This window comes from Sprattus sprattus (genome assembly GCF_963457725.1).
Source record: "Sprattus sprattus genome assembly, chromosome: 2".
Lineage (NCBI taxonomy): Eukaryota > Metazoa > Chordata > Actinopteri > Clupeiformes > Clupeidae > Sprattus > Sprattus sprattus.
Window position 1 is genome coordinate 54952860 of NC_137921.1, and position 21900 is coordinate 54974759.

The 21900-nt window shown below is 45.8% G+C and overlaps 1 protein-coding gene across 1 annotated transcript in view; it reads right to left on the reverse strand.

The window, feature by feature from the left end:
• pik3r3b (phosphoinositide-3-kinase, regulatory subunit 3b (gamma)) overlaps positions 1–16547 on the reverse strand; it is a gene marked incomplete at its 5' end in the record, with an annotated part of 163949 nt that extends 147402 nt beyond the window's left edge. Inside the window, one exon of the mRNA XM_080831889.1 lies at positions 16205–16547. Coding sequence (XP_080688015.1) covers positions 16205–16547 — 343 coding nt within the window. The remainder of the gene's footprint in view (positions 1–16204) is intronic.
• Between the last annotated feature and the right edge of the window lie 5353 nt (positions 16548–21900).

A 21900-nucleotide genomic window follows, 5' to 3' on the forward strand; every position in this document is an offset into this window, starting at 1 on the left:
CCATTTCCACCCAAAAAAAAGCATGGGAAATGAGCCCTCCTGCCGGCAGCAGGGGTTTGTGCTGCCAGAGCGGGCCGTTTGATCTCTATCCACCGCGCCGCGCCGCGCCGCGCTGCACTGCGTCTATTTTGGGATGCGCCACAGATAAACTGATGCTTTCCTGCTCTTCAAAACACCTGAGCCGAGAGAGCTGGCAGAGAGGCAGGAGGACTCATCGCCTGCACAACGCCACCTGTCAGTCAGAGATGAGACCCAGGCAGAGAGATGGAGAGGAGGGAGAGAGGGGCAAGATTGAGGAAAGTTAAAGAGAAATAGAAAGAAACAAATCAGGGGAAGAGACAGATGGAAGGGTATGGTTTAAGGAGTAATGGAGAGGCTCAGAGAAAGGCATGAGGAGTGAAAGAGAATGTGGGTCAATGACGTGGAGTGAGACAAACACAGGAAGAGAGAGAAGAAAAAGAAGAGAGGAATTAAGGGAAGAGAGAGAGAGTAAATGAGATGTGAGTGAGCCTGTTCTTAGGCAGGTGGGATTGATGCTGATTGTCACTGCAATCACGGGGTCATATGTGAAGGCAGGGCCCAGGTCCAAAGCTGACAGCCAAGAGACAGGGGGAGAACTCTCCAAATGACTGTTATTAGCAGCATGGAGCCAGAGGCCTGACTGCTCTCCCTCTCCTGCTACACGACCCCTGAGGCCTCCCCACTTCCTCCTCCATCCTCAACTTTCTGCTCGTATCACTTGACAGGCAGAAGACCAAATTGTTGCCTTTCACCACTCTCCACCAATCACAAGTGATTTTTTCAGTGCTATTCCCCTTAATGGTGCTTTAGGTTTGTATTATTGCGGTTGATAGCCGTCTTGTCAACCTGAGCTGTCACTTTAAGAGAAGGGTTCTTTCTTTCTGAGCATTTAGCTGATTGTCAGACAAGGAGGAAGAGGAGGTGGAGGTTGAAGAATGAAAGAGAGAAAATAACACAGGTTATTTTTGAAGGGGGAAAAACAGTTGAAGTTTGAATCACAGTGCAGCTACTCAAACCAAAGGAAATGGGATTATTGGATACGTGGTGGAACATCTCTCTTTTAAGAAAACCAAAAAAAACTCCATATCCAGCTGAAAAGGAGGCATCTACGTCGTGAAGAACAAACAGGCCTCCAGATCTGGCCACAGGAGCTTGAGGAAAAGGATCGTAGATTAAAAGCAACAGAGAAGACAACCCAAACTGGAAGAGGGGGATGAGGAGGAAAAGTCGGGGACAGGGGGATGGGAAGAATAAATAAGGGGAGGAATGATGCCTGGCTGCAGTGGGTAATTAAATCAGGCGAGGGCGTAGCGCATGCGGCTGCAGAAGATGCATGGGAGAGGTAATGTGTTGTGACAGTAATCAGCCACTCTCATCCCTGGACCCTGAGAGGGGGGGGGGGGGGGGGGATTGCATTCAGGTAAGACTGTGAGGAGCAGCCTCTCTTCCCCTCCTTGCTCACACTCACCCACTCAACTCACTCATGACTTTGCTCTGTTTACCATTAACTTTTTTCCTCTCTTTACCCTTCTCTCTCACTCTCTCTCTCTCTCTCTCTCTCTCTCTCTTTGTCTCTGTTTGTTCTGTATCTGTTAGATATCTTTATAAATGATTGAAAATGTGTATTAGTAAATGCTGTAGTAAATGGTGTATTTCTACACTTACAGACCCCACAGATAGATTCTATAAAATATGAACAGTTTCAGGACGAACTCTCCCAGTATTACTCCAGAACTCATCAACACCTAAGACTACACCTTTGTGACCTCTGAGCTTTCAGTGGTGCCCAGAGAGGCGAAGCTTCATGTCATTATGTGCTAAACTACTCTTAATTCGAGTAGTTGATGAGTATCTTCAAGTTTACAGCTCACAGGAAAACAGGATATCAAGTGACGCCCAACTCTTTGGGGCCCAGCCAAGTGACTGTGCTGCTGTGGTGAGGGCATATGTCAGCCTGGTCTGGAGGGATTCTGTGGTGGCGGGCCTGGAGTTGGGTTTGGGGCCAGCTCCGGATCCATTCAAATGAGGGATGACGGACGCTGAGGCCAGGCTGTACTCTGCTCTCTGTCTCCTGGCCAAAGGGAGGGACGGGGGATTGGGGTGGAGGAGTTGAAATCCAGTACAGCCTGCTAGGATGCAGTCCCAACCGGTCCCAGCCAACCACTCTCCCAAGCCACGAGGGTTCCACAGCGCATACAAAACATTCCAGCATCGCCATGGTAGCACATCTCTGTTTACCCCCATCATCTGATCCAAGGGCGCTACGCAACATGGTTATTGACATCCGGATACGGCCAATATTTTCCTCATCCAGCACTGCACTCCCTACACATAATTATACATCTTCCTAAAGCCTAACAACTCCTCCACACTGAGGCTTCGCAATGGAATAATCCAACGCATCATCCCTGGCCAACAGAACAAGCAGAGACTCATACAGGCCAGTGAGTGATGGACAACATCCTCTGACTTCTCCTGCCCTTCCCTAAACCCAGTGGGACTGCCACTACAAAAAACAAAACGCTTAAAATACATTTACACTCCCCCTTTTTGCCCTTGAAAGTATGCAAAAGTCCTTAAGCCCCTTGGTACAGAGTGAATGCTACAGCAAGAGCATGACATTGGCAGCTTCATTGCCAAAAGACACCAGTAAGCACGTTAGCAAGCTTTTGTCAGTGCCAACTCTGTCAATACTTTGAGGTATTGGCAGGGTTCTTGCATGCCTTTTAAGTAATTAGCTAACTAGTTCTAGAGCAAAAATAAAACAGGACCTGTGAACTGGTGAGATAAGAATGCAGTCACTTTTTTGTCACTTTTTTGTCTGTTTGTGAACAGTTCAACACAGTAACAGAAGAAGTAAAAATACAGACAAACACACACACGCAATTGCAAAAGCACTGCATCATCTGTGCACAAACTTCAGTGTTATTTTTAAGGATAATTTAAGGTGCGAATGAAGTGTTTCTGTTTTGTAGTCTGCATCTCCCACTGCCTTTGGTCACAACTGACTGCAAAACATATCCCTATGGGAGAGATGATGGGTGGAAAAGCACAGGAAATCAAATTATAAGTGTTTTCCACCCCTGGATCCCCTCACATGGCAATGCTCTGGGGAGGGCCAGTTGAAGAGAACTCTTTATGCTCTTTAGGCCTTTCTGAATGTGCTGGTTTGATCACTGCGTCATCAAAGCAGAGTGCTTCAAACAGTCAGGCCTCCTTTTAGCGGTCGGCGCAAGCACTCTGAAAAGTCTGACCATCTTTCGATTATTCACTCTCATCTTCTCCCCCCCCCCCCCCCCTTCTCCCTCTCTCCTCAGGGCATTGTCTCACTCTCTGGAATGAGCCATTCTCTTTTGATTTCTCTGCTATTCAGAGGCCAACCATAATGCCAAACAGAAAGTCCCCATCTATCAAAGTGAGCTTCTTCACGCTTCCTCCACATTCCAAGGGCAGGGGAGGAGAGGAGAGAAGAGAAGAGCAGCGCAGCGCAGGGCAGGGGCGGAACATCCTCTCTCCTGCCACATGGGACAGGGGTCAAAGGGCAAAGCGAGGAATGGAGAGAGGGAAAAGGAGAGGGATGGAGAGAGGGAATAGACCAGGATACAGAAAAAGGAAGAGAACATACTGTAGAGGGAGAGAGAGAGTGAGAGAGAGAGAGAGAGAGAGAGAGAGAGCGGGGGACACAGGAGAGCCACGGCACCATGGACCAACACCATAGGGAGAGGTTGAAGGACAGTTCAAACAGAGATCAGGAACAGTCAGGGCTTGTGTGTCGAACAGACCTCACGTTTAGGACGAGTTAGCCTACATGTGGGAGACAGACCACTGGCACAAACTCTCTTCTCCTTCAACAATGGATGATTTATGCCCAGGGTTTCACAAACGTGCTCCATAACTTCTGTGTACCATGGCTACTCCACTGGAGACATGTTGATGTCTATGCAGCCTATTCGGTCGATCTTACTGAAGATAAATCAGTCTCGCTTAAAGAAGGAAAGCATTATCTTTGGAAGACATGCTACAGAGGTTGTGATGGCCAGTATGCATATACCATATACCAAACAGTGGGTAAATCTTAGCCTGACGATGTCATACTCATAATTCTAGTCAGAATATGAGTCTGAGACCGGACTATTGGGCTGTGATTATGGGGCGTGTTTCAACGAACCAGGAAAGAAAATTCCTCTTCGCTGAATTGGATACCTAGAACCAATCAGAGCAACGTAGTATTTCCATCTGATAGATTAAACTTTTACCTGATCCCGTAGGAAGGACGGCAAAAACATCTTTTCAATCGACAAATGCCTTGATCGCGTTTCTCTGTTCCTCTTTCAAAATGAATGCGCTGTCATATCTGTTGATGTTACTTAATTAGCACTCAAGGCTAGAAGCTACCATTCGTTTGAATGTTTTTTTTTTCTACGCGTTAGCATAACCTATCAATAATGCTCTAGAGTGCTTCAGTTAAGACCCATAATCCTGGGCAACACTCGTTTTGCGTATACACAACTAACCGAGTCAATGTAGACATATAAAAGTCGTGTAGATAGCTTAAATCATATAAAATATGTCCCACTAAGCTTCCGAGACGGCGCCATCTTTGTTCGATGTATACCGGTATTCTATCTAGATCTGTCCATCAACGTATAAAGCCCGCCCTTACAATTTGAATGGTCAGATCACTTTTCGGGGCCGTTTAAACCCTCCCAACTAACTCGACTCCAGACTGAATCTCCAGACCAAAAATTTTGTGGGCGGAGTTCAGGCTGGTATCCAGGCTAGGTAAATCTGGCTTCTTGGTAAAAAGGAACTGCAACATCTCTCATAAATATTTGAAGATGAGACATGGGAAGTAATTATAAATCTAGGCAAATGGTGGAAGAATGAAAAAAAAAAAAACCTACTGCAGCCATGTCTGTTAAATTAAATCTCTCAGCGCTGGCTTTACATTTCAAAGAGAAAGAGCTGGCCTGAAAGAAGAGTGCAGAGGTATGGGGCGAATGGTGATAATGAGCCCCTGTCTGCTGGAGTAGAGAAGAGAAGAGTCCCTGATCCACACATCCACACACACTGAGCTGAGAGAGAGTCTGAGTCCCTGATCCACACATCCACACACACTGTGCTGAGACACAGTCTGAGTCCCTGATCCACACATCCACACACACTGTGCTGAGAGAGAGTCTGAGTCCCTGATCCACACATCCACACACACTGTGCTGAGACACAGTCTGAGTCCCTGATCCACACATCCACACACACTGTGCTGAGAGAGAGTCTGAGTCCCTGATCCACACATCCACACACACTGTGCTGAGAGAGAGTCTGAGTCCCTGATCCACACATCCACACACACTGTGCTGAGAGAGAGTCTGAGTCCCTGATCCACACATCCACACACACTGTGCTGAGAGAGAGTCTGGGTAGAGTCCCTGATCCACACATCCACACACACTGTGCTGAGAGAGAGTCTTAGTCCCTGATCCACACATCCACACACACTGTGCTGAGAGAGAGTCTGGGCATTTGTGTTGTTCCTGGGAGGCACGTACAACTCACCCCAGAAGCCCTTAGTGCTGCACAATTGTTGGGAGTTTTTCTTCTGCACTGTTTACTGGGTAAAAATAGAGCAGACAGAGAGTCATAAAGAAGAAAAACAGCAGTGATGAGGGAGCAGAGGAGCGGAGAGAGGGAAAAACACACAATGCTGGAAACTCAACAGACAAGGGGCAAAATGTCATCTGGTGTCAGGGACGTGAGGAGAATCATAAGAGATGTGGAGGGGGAGGGAATGCAGCGCTGCATCCCTGACCTTCAAACTGTGTTTCGAGTTGGGAAACAAAAGACCTTCTGCCACCATGGATCACCTTTGTTTGGCTACGTGCGTGTGTGTCTGTTTGTGTAACACACACATTCACACACACACACACACACACACACACACACACACACACACACACACACACACACACACACACAGACACACACACACACACACACACACACACACACACACACACACACACACACACACACACACAGAAACAGACACATATGCACAAGTGAAAATGAAACAGCTTTTCAACTTATGGCAACCACTACAGCAGCTGGGAGCAACCCTGTCTGATATTATCAGTGAAGCATAGACATGGTCATAGCTTACACAGGAAATAAAACCCTGGACTCCTGTTGCCTTTGTGGCTCATAGACAGCCAGCACAGAACACAAATGTATGCTCCTCCCTCAGAATCTTATGGAATATTGGGGCACTGTGGCTCAAACAGTAGCCCCGACCACATCCGGGCTTGACGTTTAAGGAGGTCACGGGTTCGAATCCAGCCCGATGCCATTTCTCCTGTCCACTCCCCACCTCTTCTCCCTCTCATTTCCTGTCACAATCTTCACTGCTCTGTCAATTAAAGGCATAAAAAGCCCAAAAACAAATCTTTAAAAAAAAAAAAAGAATCTTATGGAATACTGATAGTTTCAGGACAAAATGGTTTGAATCGTATCACAGCTACACAAGTGTTGTGTTCTTTTGTGTGTAGAAGTATGTAAACAGACCCATCTCTCTCTCACACACACACACACTTACATACCAGTGCCCGCAGCCACAGGTAGGGTCTTCTTACTAGTGATGAGGCTATGTGTTTAACCCAAGCCTGTGTGCTTAGCCTTGGCAAATATACTCTGTGTGAAGGAGAGGGTGATGTGGCTACTCTGTTTGCCTGAACTGAGATGATTCCACCTCGGTGTTGTGTGTGTGTGCTGAGCAGCTTTGCACACAGGCTTAAGAGTCCCTCGGAGGAGCTCTGCCTCACACTCACACCACACCTCGCAAAGCCTGAACTAAATGTGTCGGCACTGGCGTCGGTTACACCGAGACACACGTGTGTCCGAAAAGCGATTCAGGCCACTCCAACTCTTAAAATCAGAAGCGGCTCAGCCAGGCGGCCAACTTCAGCCAGGGCCAGGGGGAGAAGTTAGAGGACAGGCAGCACCTGTGTCAACACGGACGCTTTAAGAGGTGTTTGCAGAGCCATCATAATGTCCAGCGGGAGCCGATTCCAGTTTGCGCCGAAGATGAAAGTGGACGTAAAGGTGAGGCCAAGGGAACATCTGTTTAACTTGAGGGCCGGGGAGGGAGCAGCGCGTGCGGCCGTCTCTGAGGTTTGATGTGTGTTTGGATGTCCTGGCCTGGCTCTCCGCCGCTGCGCTGCCCTGAGTTTACATGGCGTGTTCAAAGCAGACGGCCTGGGCTGCCAGGCTCCTTTGTGTCCTGTCTCTCTGCACACACACACACACGGGCACACACACACGGACACACACGGACACACACACAGAAACACACACACAGAAACACACACACGGGCACACACACACACACACACGGGCACACACACACACACACACACACAAATGGGCACACACACACACACACGGGCACACACACACACACACAGACACAGACTGAAAGAAAAGAAAATACTCTATGATTGGCTTGGGGAGAACTACTTCTCTGTGAGGGAATGAGTCTGAAAATGACAGTTCTTTGAATCGGGCGGAGGAACCCAGGGGGGAAAAAGAAACCTTTTACACAGATGTTGATGGTTCCTCTTGAGTCCTCGTGTTATTATGGACCTGAGAAAGCCTAAGAGTGTTGGTTGGCAGCAGAGAAGACATAATGCACTGAGATCTTCTCCATCTATCTTCTTGAAAAAGAGGCTCTTCTCTCTACATGAGTGATGACAGCTGCCATAATTTCACCCTGACTGGTAGGACCATGTTTAACCCCCTACCCCCCACATCCCACCACCAGTGCCCTGTATATTATGCACACACACCCCCCAACCATTACAATTTTGAAATGCCAGCTCCATCACAATGAGCGCATTCATGATGGTTGGTTGGGGGTGGTGAGGGGTAAGTGGGGTTACAGCTTGAGTAGGAATTGGCAAGCAACTTCAGCCTGGCTCCTTACCATGACCCGTCTTCCGGCTTTGTTTCATATCCTGTTTTTACTCATCTCTTGCCTTCTCTCTTTCCATTTCTCTTTCAATCATTTTTTCATCACTTTCACCCTCTTTCTTCAACTATCCCTCTGTCCATTACTGATAGGCATCGAGGTCAGAGATTCAGTGTCAGTAGCTGAGGATGGCCTTGAACTATTGTTTTTGCCATAGTACTGGAGCAGCCTCCATTTTCATATCAGGGCAGCTTGGCTCTTTAACAGGGAAAGACTTGAGTGGCTTTGAGAGTAGCACTGATGTCCCTTCCAGCAAACGTGGCTTTCCAGAGATGCATTAGTGTTAATTGTCACAACCAATTTACAGAGCATTTAACTAATGCCCAGGGAAGTAACTACTCATTGCTCGCTCCACTCAAGGCTTTCAACCCCTTGTGTGCTGGTCCGCACTGCTTTTGTGAACCAGCGCCATAGAGCTCAGGTCCTTTGTTCTTCAGTCTGTCTGGGCCATTTACCCTTCAACCTCACAGCGCCTGCAGCAGGACCTGCTGATGTTACTGAACTGTGTGGCTGTTGAGTGTTGAATAACTACACCATCCAGCACAGAATGTGATGAGGGCAATCTAAGATATAAGGTAAAAATAGTATTAAAAACCTTACAAATAGTGAAATGTTGCTGTTTTGAGATCAAAGGGATGTGAGATCAAATAAATAATTATTTCTGTTGCAGAGAGGCTGTAATTTAGATGCATTTCATACTATCATGCCGGTCAAATGACATCACTGCAAATTTACTGCAGTGCTTTCGACCCCATTTAAAATGCGCAGACGAGTGAAACATAAAAAAAAGATATAAAAGGCAGTCATAAATATTGCCAGTCATAAATACCCTAAAAAGGGAAATATGGAAAAGCAGGTTTAAACTGGTTTGAAATTTACCATCTTCTTTTAATTTCCCTCCCCGCTCCACTGGTTCAGCCCCAACCACCCACACACTTACACACATCCACACACACACACTTGCACACATCCACACACACACTTACACACATACCCCTACATCGCTCACTAATCCACCATGAAGCAGATTTATAGCGCAAGTCTCTACAGACTGAAGCCAGCGTTCATCACGTCTTCCTGTGGATTCACGATAGAAATTAAACAACAGATAAAAAAAAACAGAATGGAAAAAAACAGAGTAACCAAGAAGCCAGTATGGCCACACAGTGGCAGGAAGACACATCGAGGCAGAGGCAGATATTCTCACAGTTGCAGAAGAACACATAGAGGCAGAGGCAGATATTCACACATAGAGGCAGAAGAACACATAGAGGCAGAGACAGATATAATCACAGTGGCAGAAGAACACAGAGGCAGAGGCAGATATTCACACATAGAGGCAGAAGAACACAGAGGCAGAGGCAGATATTCACACATAGAGGCAGAAGAACACAGAGGCAGAGGCAGATATTCACACATAGAGGCAGAAGAACACAGAGGCAGAGGCAGAAGAACACATAGAGGCAGAAGAACACATAGAGGCAGAGACAGATATAATCACAGTTGCAGAAGAACACAGAGGCAGAGGCAGATATTCACACATAGAGGCAGAAGAAAACATAGAGGCAGCGACAGATATTCTCACAGTGGCAGAAATTCACGTGTAGAACTGGACTTGAGTAGAGGTGCAGTTTCTGTCCAGAGGAGACTAGAGAGAGGAAGAGGAGAAGAGAGGCCCATCCCAAGGTCACGCCAGAGGGATCTCTGCCCTCTTGTCTTGTCGGCAATAATAGTAATCATCGCACAGTGGCAATGCCCATCAGAACACACTGAGTGGCAAATGGTGCATTGGTGGGAAAGTGCTGTGTGAGCACGGCTGCCTACCTGCATACCAAATCATCTGTGAAATACCCCCTCGCTTACACTGCAGGTTTCGGGCTGACAACAAGTTTTGCCGGCATGTTGGAAACCAAAAAAAAAACAAGACAAAACAAAACACGAGAGTTGATGATCTGTGTTTTTCTAACTTCAGCTAAATGTACTGCCTAGTCTCACTTATCCAGTGGCGTCCTGCATAGAGAATCCTTACCTCTTTTACCTTTCATTGTATCTCTGCCCCACTCTGGACGACTATGCCCTAATAGCATCACTGATCACTCACCTACTGAATCCAACAGAGCCTTTCCAGGAAGGTCACCAAGGTTAGATAAAATTCGAAAAGTTCCCAGGGTTCCATGGTCTAAAAGGTCAAAGGTTGATAACATCATAAAGACACTGCATAGGATGACCTGTAGCACACGTCTGAGCTTAGTGAGTATGCACAGCATTGGGATAGCTTTCAGTGGGAACTGATAATGGACCAAGATATTTCTGAAACCCACAGTGATGCATACTCACATATATATCACATCTCATACATACAATAAAAACATTTCACATATGAAAAGACATAATCCGATGTGGAGTAAACCCCCTGTGGGGATGTTTCTTTATTGGTTGAAATTACAATTTGACACCTGATGTGTTTTTCACATGTGCCTTTATGACCCAATTTCCAACCAGGGCCCCAGCATTGTCCATCAATTTAACACACACCCTGACTCTAGTAATTGACTTTCAAAACAGGGACAATAACTCTCTCCTCAATAAAAGACAAAACACCCACACACTGCAATGAGAGATTATACACATTAACACATTGTCTGTGATGTTGTTATTATTGAGAAATATAGATAGCATTTATGCGAAGGCGGGGATCTGCCTTATAGCTTTCATAGGTCCCATGTTGCCCATGAATTAAATCCATCTCTGGTGTGGTGGTCATTATGGTTACAATCACTGTGTCCACACCATGTATCAACAAAAGCATTAAACTGCTTACCTTCTTAATATCTTATTCTTATTTCCCTGCAGAAACACATTTAGGATATTATTACATTATGCCTTTGTTTCCCACATATACTTTTACTCAGTGTTAGAAAATGCACCTAAGCGAGTGGTCGTGGGGTGGATTTGACCCAGAAGTTTCATAAGATACAGCATGTCCAATGGAAACTGTTTTAATATCATAGTGCTCTGATTTAAGAGGGATTCCATTTGTGAGACTGCTCCCTCCCACCCCTGTGTTCTGGAGGTCCTAATGACACACATGTACTGCACAGGCTCCGCCTGGGGGGATTACCCAGGGTGGTATTTAAGGAGAAGGGGGTTGGGGTGAAGAAGGGTGAGAAAGTTTGAAGACAAGAAAAATGTGTCAGAAGCAGGTCATGTCTTTTGCTAGTGACAATATAATCAAAAAGAGCCTCTGCCTTTGCTAAGCTATATACATTGGTACTCTAGATTCTCTTTGTCTATATGTCTGTCTGTCTTTTCCATGCTGTTCTTTGTGTAGGGTGGAGAGAGTAGAGTACAGACAGGAGACTGCCACACTGTCTCGACTAATGGTATTCAGTGAGTGTTCTCTCTCTCTCTCTCTCTCTCTCTCTCTCTCTCTCTCTCTCTCTCTCTCTCTCGCCTCTGCAGCAGAGCCCAGCCCAGCCCAGCCCGGCACACTCCTTTTCAAACTCAAAATAGGAGCAAATGAGGCAATTTACATAGCCTGTTCATTTGGCTTCGGCTAAGCACATCGATCCGAAAGTAAGCGCCCATCAGGCTGTTCTTTTACTGCCTCAGCACCTCAGCACCTCTTGGCTCCACACTATTAGTTTCTCCCCACGCTCCCTCTTGATCAGTGGACATCATCTACAGTGGCCACCTCTCATCAGCGGCCTGACTGGGTGTAGGGAGGCTTAATGCAGTCAAAAGAACAACAAGCTGTCAGGGTTTGCAGACTTTCTTTTGATCAAGCACATGTCAAAGTCGAGCTCAACTAATGTTCGAGCTGATTGGCATCAACCCGCCCAGTATTTGATATTTAGAGCTAAGCAGGGCTAGAGAGAGAGAGAGAGAGGGAAGGGGAAACCAGGAGCAGCTAATGAGCTGCTCTCGGCTCCAAACATCACAGCATGGCAGAGCCTGTTTATTACAGATTTATAGGCCATGGGGGTAGACAGGCCAGATGATGCCTGTAGCATTTACTGCAAACAAATGGGTGGGCTTCACAACTTGATGGATGAAGCCGAACCCTCGCCTTGGAAAAATAATTGGAGATTGGGATAATACCAAGCAGGGAGGAAAAAGTCAGTGGAAGAAGAGCTCTTTCAGATCTCAGAAGGGCATGTAGGCGAGCAGGATGCAGATGATGCCTAAGCACAAAATGGAGATGAGCAAGAGAACAGAGAGAACAAGAGGGAGGGCAGAAGGCAAAAGGGTGAGATTGCAGCATTAAGGAAAGAAAAGGGCAGAGAGAGAAAGAGAAATGGAGTTGGCAGATCTCATTACAACAAGGCATTTAGGATATTCAGCTCATGCGTAGCGGGCATTGACTGGACCTTCTGCTGATTCACAGAGGAGCAGTATGCTGCAGGAACAGGCAGGCCTGTGGGAGAGTACACAAGTACACACAGCCCTCACTAAGGCAGGCCTGTGGGATAGTACACAAGTACACACAGCCCTCACTAAGGCAGGCCGGAGGGATAGTACACACAACCCTCACTAAGGCAGGCCGGAGGGATAGTACACACAGCCCTCACTAAGGCAGGCCTGAGGGATAGTACACAAGTACACACAGCCCTCACTAAGCACACCAGTACTCATGAGGCACTGCTGCCCTGGATGGCTTTGAGCCACAAAATGGGTGCTGCTCTCCTTCATTACTAGTCTTTGGTGTGGTTGTGGTGTGTGTGGTTGTGTGTTTCTTGGGGGGGGTTACAAGTCATATTTTCATACTACTATACAGTAGTGAACTGTGACAGAACACAGTCGTCTGACCAGCAGCAGAAGAGAGAAAGGACACATGATGTGTGCTGAGTCAGGAGGGTGTCACTGGACAGAAGGCTAAGTGATGGACAGATGGTTGTGTACCACACAGAGTGACAGGGAAGGCTGTCTGGCTAGGCCAGACCTCCATTCTGGACACTGACACATAATAGATTCAAATATGTCGGCAACATGGATGCCAAAGTAGAGTCAGAGGTTCCTATAGAAACAGATTCAAACCCATGAACTTGATAATAGCTGACTGACTCTACCAAGGAATTTATTCCCAAAGCTTCTTGCATTTATTTGGCACTAGCATTTTTAGATGGCTCCAGGTCCCAATCAAGCTCAAACATGACACACTTTAAGGTCTATGAGAGTCTTATGTATGGCAATACTATTCTGGAATCACTTAAGCTAATCAGGTTATATGTCTGATTGGAATGAGATCACCACAAACAAATTCAAATTGCTGGATGATCTTGTTACCTGCCCAAGACCAAAACCGCTGTATGATCACCTAATTATCTTAGCTCTGAACTATGATTAGGTAATTCTGCTCCTCCCATACAGCCTATGTATGGGGCTAATCGCTTTGCATTCATTATCTGCTGTCATCAGGAAGCTCCAGGCGCTGCTAATTGACGCTCCTATGGGGAAAGCCACAATCCAAGGTGGAGACCCTTTCTAATAGTACAGAACAACATTTACTCTAACAAGCTGCTGCCAGTCTGTGTTGGCTAAAGCCATGATTAAAGGACCATGATGAGTGGTGCTGATTGTAATTCCTTGTGACCAAGCATCTTCAAATGGCTCGTTGACTTGGTTAACGGTGGATCCACCGAAACCCAGGAGTGAGAAATCACAGGGCCAGGGCGATGGCATAAATAATACATGCTGTCTAACCTCTTTGATCTGACATTCATGGAGCACCTAGGATTCAATCAAAGGAAGAGGGCCTCTCTGGGAATCCCTAACTTAATCCACACTCGCTCCATTCCCAAGACTGGAATGATAGATGAAGATGAAAATGAGGGAAGAAGGGGAGACAGAAAGACAGCTTTTGGACCAAGCAATAATGGTTCTCCAGTGACTCTGTGGCTCAGAGTCCATTGGAATCCACAGCCGTGCAGCAGAGGATGTGTGATGTTTCTCATGTGTGAGAGTGCCTGTTAGCAGATATACAGGATTATGATGTGAAAAATGCCTCAGAGCCCAATTCCCACACTTTTTTTTAGAGCTGAGTGTAGTGTGTCAGTCACCCTGTGCACTAGCAATCAATAATTCATGACCAGACCAATCTTTCCCTCTTTCCTCTAAGGAGGAAGGCTTGAGACTTGTTTATCACCGTCTGTACTGCTTAGCTTAAACAAAAGAGACAAAGCAAGCCACTAAAAGAGAAGAAGAGAAGAACATAAATAGCGGAAAAACAGACCAATTTCGCCTCCAAAAAAAATTCAAGAATGCCAGACAATTAGAAAGAATAGCAGTCTTGAGCCAGCTGAGCTAGCTGTGTGACCCAGTTAGCATATGGACACCCACACATACAGACCATGCACCAAGCCTCCCTGTGCCTGACAAATCAGACCCACCACACACACGCACACACACTCGCACACACACACACACACACACACACGCACGCACGCGCACTCACGTGCACGCACACATACACACACACACACACACACACACACACACACACACACGCACACACACACACACACACACACACAACACAGCCAAATAACAAGCCTCATAAACAATGGGAGCAGGTCATTTCAAGCTTTCTGTCACAAAAAAGGGAGCGTTCAGTTTCTTTCTCCACGATTGATGGTCCTTGATGTTAAATATTCTGGATTTTAGTTCTGAAAACTGTCAGAGCTGTTTCTGCTGTAAACACCCTCCGACACACACACATAAATTACGTTGCTAAGGCTGTTCTTGTTGGTTACAGACAGGGCTGAACCTAGGGTTTAAAAAGTCAGGGCGGGGTGGGGTTAGGTTTGATCATTATAACGTTAAATACATACAAGGACACCTGTTGCTACAGTATTTACCTATAGGGGGGGGGGGGGGGGGGCAAAATAACATTATTGATAGTGTACTGTAAGGTAGGTGTGGAGCTTTCATATTAAAATGCATTACTGGATGAATAATATTTCATAATCATATTATCAAAACAGTGTAGCGTCACTGGGTTCTGTGAGCATCATGACAGTTGGTTGCAGGCAGTCTACTTACTAGAATACACTGACCGTAAGCAAGAACACTACACTAATACAGGGCTAAACTCAGGCATTAAACCGTACAGGCAGCAAAGCTAACATTCACACAGGTTTTTGCCGCATAGTATGCTGGGATCACCAGTCTCTTATCTAAGCAATGCAGGAGCTCTGCTGCTAACACCGTACACGTTACAATACATAGCTCTATGGTATGTAGCATGATAATTAAGCTAGCTATTACATTATCTAGAAATAGAAATAAAGAAAATTGCTTGACAATAATACCATTACAAGCTAACGTCATTAGACACTTAGTTTCCCAGTTTGGCTTTAAAATGTTTCATAGGCCTACTATTATTGATACCGTCGCCTACATGAGCAGTTTACAAATCAGTGGTGTTGTGTTAAATGTTAGCTTGCCTACTTTTATGAAACAAATAGACTTGCCTTCATCATGATCAAGCATATTTAACATGTTTCATACAATTTTCTTTACACCAGATGCTGTAACAGGCTGTTGTTTTGAATGTTTCTTACTGGCACTGGCACAACAGTCATTGCTTTGTCTTACAGAACATGGTATGCTGCCAGTTCACACACAAGCCACCTGCTGCTGCCAATGTCCATCTAAAATTCCAATTGCTGTCAGTAGAAGTGCTGATGATGCAAGATGCTGACGACTCACAACTCTGACACACAGTGGACAAGAAATAACATGAAATAACCTCATAGCTGGTTACGGGCATGATTCCAGACCCTTCTTACCAAAACAATTACATTTGACTTAAACTGAGAAAGTTGTCATCACTCCCCTCACAACGGAACATGACTGGTTCTAATCAGGAACAGCTCAAAGGACTGCGTTCACCCTCTGCCACTACTGATGACAAGTGAGTCAACGGCTCCGACCCTCTGGTCTAACTCTAACGCTAGATCCCCACTTCCTGTCTGATCGCTTGTCATGGCATTCAAACGGGTTGCCATGACAAACAAAGGCCCTTTCCACTAGCTAGCTGTGATTAAGGCTGCTTACTCACATGAACTGTAATATTAACCAGATCTTTACTCCATAACATGCAACACATCGGGGGTTGCCCTCACTAACATGACCAGCACGTGTTGGGGCCTCACTCACCTCCTGACGCTGGGGCTCCAGGCGGCGGGGGGCCCACAGGAGTCTGGGCCCCTGCTGGAGTTGGAGGGACAGGCCTAGCCCAGGGTTTGGTGGCAGGGGAACTGACATGCACCAACCCCACGTACTCCACAAAGGTCCCGGGGAAGTCGCCCTTCTCCTTGGATCTCTCGTTGGTACCGTGCAGCCACCCTTTGGGTCTCTGCTCGTCCCCTTCCTGGTAGTCAGGCGTGAGCAGGGACACCTTGTTGACGGTAAGGATGTCTCCGGGCTGGAGGGAGATGTCATCTCCGCGCTCCCGTTTGTACTCAAATAGTGCCCGGTACTGGAAGCTTTCGGAAGCCATGATCTGGGTCTGGCACACACACGTGATCTGGCACTGGTGTGAGTACGGCAAACGTTTCGATTCTGCTTGTTTCTCTCACCAAAGAGCCACAAATCAGCCACAAATTGAAACTCCCACGTGATTCACTCTATCAGTCGCTGGGATAAGTCCTGAGAATAAGTTTGCATTTGTTGAGTTTTTTTGCCCATGTGTGATTAGAAGTGTGAAACAGCACTGTATGCCAGGGGGAAAAGGCCGTTTATGTGACGTCCTGGATTTGGTCCGCCACACTGTTCACGTTTAAAACAGTCAAAGCTCAAAGGTGGGATTGGTGGAGATTTCTGTAGTCTGCGTAGTCCAGTGGTCACGCTAAGTGGCGGTCACCATAGCACCTTGGATTGATGAGAGGGTCGCTAAGGGACTCGCTGTCGTCTCAGGACAGTGATCACCAGACTGTGGCGTGATGCCTGGCTAGTCTGCAAAACTGGCTCTCTGTCTATTCATAAAAATGTTTAGGCAAAGAAAACCAACTTTGTCCAGACTCAAGGGCATTTATAGCAAGCACACCTGGTCAGACAGTTAGGCATAGTCTTGTTGATATAAAATTCCTTGAGTTTCCTGAGCACCCTAAAACAAAGGTCAAAATGCTTTATTATTATTATTATTATCATTATTATAGCTATCCAAGATATTCCCAATACAGCAATGGAATGGCAATACTTAAGGAGCTTATCAGCATTCATTTCAATATGGAGGACAGCAATGTTGGAACATGTGGGTGTAATGTCTAATCACTGATATCGTCCAGCGAGGTATCACCTGAAATCTGTTTTACCACATTTATAACGAAAGGTCTGCTCGTACAGCCCTCTATAGCATAAATGAACCTTAATATGATACGACAGGCGAATGAATTACTTACTAAGCGTGACCGACCGCTTGCCAACTTGAGCGCAGCATGCAGAAAGTCGAGACAGACGTTGTATGTAGACAGACAACTGAAAAGTGGAAATGCGCTCTCAACGTACCTTAAAGTCGGTTACTGCGAAAAGGTCCTGCTTGCGTATGTTGTTTAGAATCCTATAGCTGGTGATGAGATGTTGTTTGACAGTACAAAATAATGTGACGCGTGTTAAAATTGCCCTCTCCGAGACTGGATGTCTGAGACAGACCGCCAGCCTCGCTAATGCTGTAGTACAGTTTGGTGCTATAGTGATGTCAAAACCACACCCCCGCTGGCTGGAAATTATACGAGCAGAGGAGACAGCAGTGTGCGGTGCCTACTAGTGTAACTTTACTGTCCCGTCATCGGTATCTGTCCAAATCTGTACTGTTGCAATATCAGAGTGTTGGTTTTGGCGTTTCTTTACATTCTAGACATATTCGAAATCGACAGTGACCTGCTTTCCCACGGCGCATTGGCTTCAGAGACAAAAACTATAAATTATGTAACTTCCTGACGTGGAACTGTATCGCGTTGACAGCCACCGCCACTATAAGAGCTCTCTTAGGGTACTTCAATATAACTGTAGGCAAGTAAGCTTGAGCTTTTAAAAATGTAGGATTTAGATCGCTATGGCAAATAGAATTCAGGGTTCATAAAATAAGATTCACAACTATGTATGGATGTAGGAAAGCAGAGCAAAAATATTATATTTCAGTATGATCGAATGTGTGGAATATTTCAGCATTCACTCAAATATCAGAAATTATCTTAGTGATACTATATGATGGAGTGTTGTTCCTATATGGTACATTACACAAAAATGTAACTAACTGAATACAGACCTCAACTTCAATGAAGCATAGATAAATCTGTATCCTGACTTTTTATGTCAAATTGATAACATCTATTCCAGAAATGTCCAAATGGATCTAACAGTTCTATTATAATTCAATATAACAGTTACTGTTTATGCATTAGTCCTGTGTAATACTGTGTTGTCACAATAATACACTTCAATGTCATTGTAATTCCATGCAATTCCAAGACAACTCTTCTCTTTAAAATGTTTTTGTGGCATGAAATATTTCTTAGTGTTTAGTTTTATTAAGGGCCTAGGCCGTTCCTTAGACCAAGTAGATAGAGATAGCGTGAGTAAAGCTTACTTAAAGTAAAGTTCCCTCAGATGTGTAGTGATTGTAACATACCGGTAAATCATTTAGACAGACCAGTGGAATTGTAACATGTATTCATTGCCTAAATGCAACAAAATGATGCATATGACAAACATTAATGATGAATAACATTGTCAGCGTCAAAATGTCTTTTAATCCTTTTACCCTGAAATGCATTCTAGTTTTAAAGCAGCTACTAAAAAGCAGCTACAGCTACTTAATTGGTGTCAGAGGGCATGCTGGACTAAAGTAATGTATCAAGCCCATCTATGATCTGTGTACTCGTGTCCATACTATGTGTTATTTCTATGTAAGACTGGTGGCATCGCCTCTATTCATCTCTCACACTGTCACTTTTCAGTCCTCCTTTGTCTCTTCAAGGCTGGCTTCAGGCTGATGCTCAAGGCCCATTTTTCCTTGTCGTTCTTGCCTTGACATTGCTGCTGGGAAGTGCTCATGCCCTTTGAGACTGCTGGTGGCTCATGGTGCTGTAGAAATAAAAAAGAGTGAACCAAAGGAAAATAATAAAATGTGTATTTTGAAACCATGGGCCTTCAACCAATACGAAAAAAATCCCAAATGACTGTCTCTGGCTTTGAAATTTGTTCAGATTATTATGAGTAGGAGCCTATTTGCCCTCCAAATATGAAGTTCTATCAGGAAATTTAGCTATTCACAAATACTCTGCTAAGCTTTGTTAACAACAGTACACTGTGCTGATGTTTGACCAATTTGGAACTCTGTTATTTCATGCACAGACCCTGAATAGTACAGTTTCTAGTTACAAGTATTTGACCTGATTGTTATTCCAGGAAATATTATTTATTACATTAATTACAGAACAATGAAATGAACATCAATGAAATTAAACTTCTTATCAAATATGCATCTCATCAAATGTCAGTTTTGTATCAGAGTGAAATTAAGCAAGATATATATGGGGTTAGAATTGGGTCCCATTCTCCAGTGCAGGGAAAGCATAATACAAGGTAATGGAGTAAACAGTTTACATGATATGTGGACAATCTACTATTAAGTGACAGACCTTAGCAAAGTGTCTCCGTCACAGCCTCGTCTCACTGCTGGAGTCGTGGCCAGGGCCTCCTTATAACACCACTGGAGCCGTGGCCAGGGCCTCCTCATAACACCACTGGAGCCGTGGCCAGGGCCTCCTTATAACACCACTGGAGCCGTGGCCAGGGCCTCCTTATAACACCACTGGAGCCGTGATCTCAGCCTTTAAAGAGGCCTCACAGCGTTTAGATTAAGCTGAATGATTGCTTTTTTATAAGTACATCCGTGCCTCCCCTCCACCCCATTCATCTCTGGCCAGATTCAATTTCATATTATTATCATCCATTTACCCCGAGGGTGCAGGGCAATAGCTGTCATTAGGGCCGCTTTAATTAAGGAGGTCGCTATGCTGAGACTCAAGGTGTACTAATAGCATTACCACCGTCAAGTCGCCATGCAAATACAAAGCGACAGGAGTCAATACGCAGCGCTGAAAAGATGGATAAGATGCCTTTCAGAGAGTTGACTGCATCTCAACATTATATCCATTTAACATCACAAAGACAAATGACAGAAACCCATCACACATGGAACAGCCTCTCAGCAAAAGTGCCCCTTGACACACTCTGTCAAGCTCTTTGCAAATAAACCTGAAAGACACGACTGGAAGAGAAGCTGCTGGGCTATTTACAAGACATCTTTCTCTCCCTCTCTCTCTCCCTCTCCCTCTCCCTCTCCTTGAAGAAGCAATGCCAATGTGGGCAAAAGACAGACAGATTGTTCAGTACTGCAGTAAGCATTCATGCATGGATGGCTTTGCAGATGCTGTCTCTGTGAGAGAGGTAGAATGGTAGAAAAATTGAAATAACGATAAATACATTTCCCCCACTCCCCTACTCTGTTTGTTATTGCTGTGCTTGACAAATACCAGTGGTGAGAGGCCAGCACATGACTCTGCTTCAGGTATGACACTTTCATTAAATTTGCAAATAGTTCAGCTCAATTCATGTAAGTCATCGAAGACTCGCATGAATTATATATTTTCTAAGGCTGATCCATGTCAATTATTGATCTACGTTTTGCTCATCATTCCAATGACCAAAGCAACTCAGATTAAAATATTGGCGTTTCAATCACTTATTCATGTGTATTGCACCACACACACATTACACGGCGTAGTTCTGTGGGTATTAGTTTGTTCTGGCCAGAATCAGTCGTATGTGGGTGAAGGGCATCCAGACACGGGTAGATGTGCCATGTGCTTGTGAGCTCTAATCTTTGCTGTGTGTTTGTGTGGCACCTGGCGCAGTGCGGATTGAGTTCGCCTCTCATGCTTGGCTCTGAAGCGCTGGCATGGCTGGCGCCGCGCGGAGGATGTGGGCTGGGTGGGGTGGAGCGAGCGGATCAGTGCTAATCCTACGCCCGACTCTCCCTCCAACTCAAAGAGATCCTCACCCCTCTGCCAGTACACTGGAGCTGCTTTTCAGATGGAACCTCTGCTGCATCTCTCCACATCTCTCTCCCACTCTCTCATCTTTCTTTGTCTTCTCCTCTCCTCCTCTCCTCCTTTCCTCCTCTACCTCTCCCTCTTACCCCATACTGTCTATCATGCATGCCCTCTCTCTTTGTACTGGAGTATCTTTGCCCCAAATCCTTCTTTATCCTTACACTAACACGTTTCTCTCTATTTCCTCTCTGCGCCTCTCTACATCTCTCCCACTCTCTCATTTCTCTCTTTGCCTTTTTCCATCCCTCCTCTCCTCCTCTCTAGCTCTCACTCTTTCTACCTCTTGCCCCACACTGTCTCTCATGGCCTTTCTCTGAATATTGGAGCTTTCTTGCGCTATTTCCCTGCCTGCACTAACTGTCTCTCTCTCTCTCTCTCTCTCTCTCTCTCTCTCTCTCTCTCTCTTCCCTCCCCGTCTCTCCCTCAAACCAACACACACCCACGGTTAATGGCAGGGGGATGGAGCCGTACTGTGCCCTTGCCTCTACTCTGCCAGTGTGCACCAAAGCGTAAAGCAGCCTCCCTCTGCCCCAGTGCTAAGGAGCAGAGTGGAGAGGAGCAAAGTGGAGTGGAGAGCCTCACCATGCAGCAGATGTATGGAGGGAGGGAGGGACACATCAGCTTCCAGACCAGAAGGGATGGACACAAGAGCTGAGGCTCAGTGCCAGCACTACCCAACACCCCCAGGCATCTCAGCCCCCACGCCCCCAAAGGTCCACTGACACGCTTCGGCTA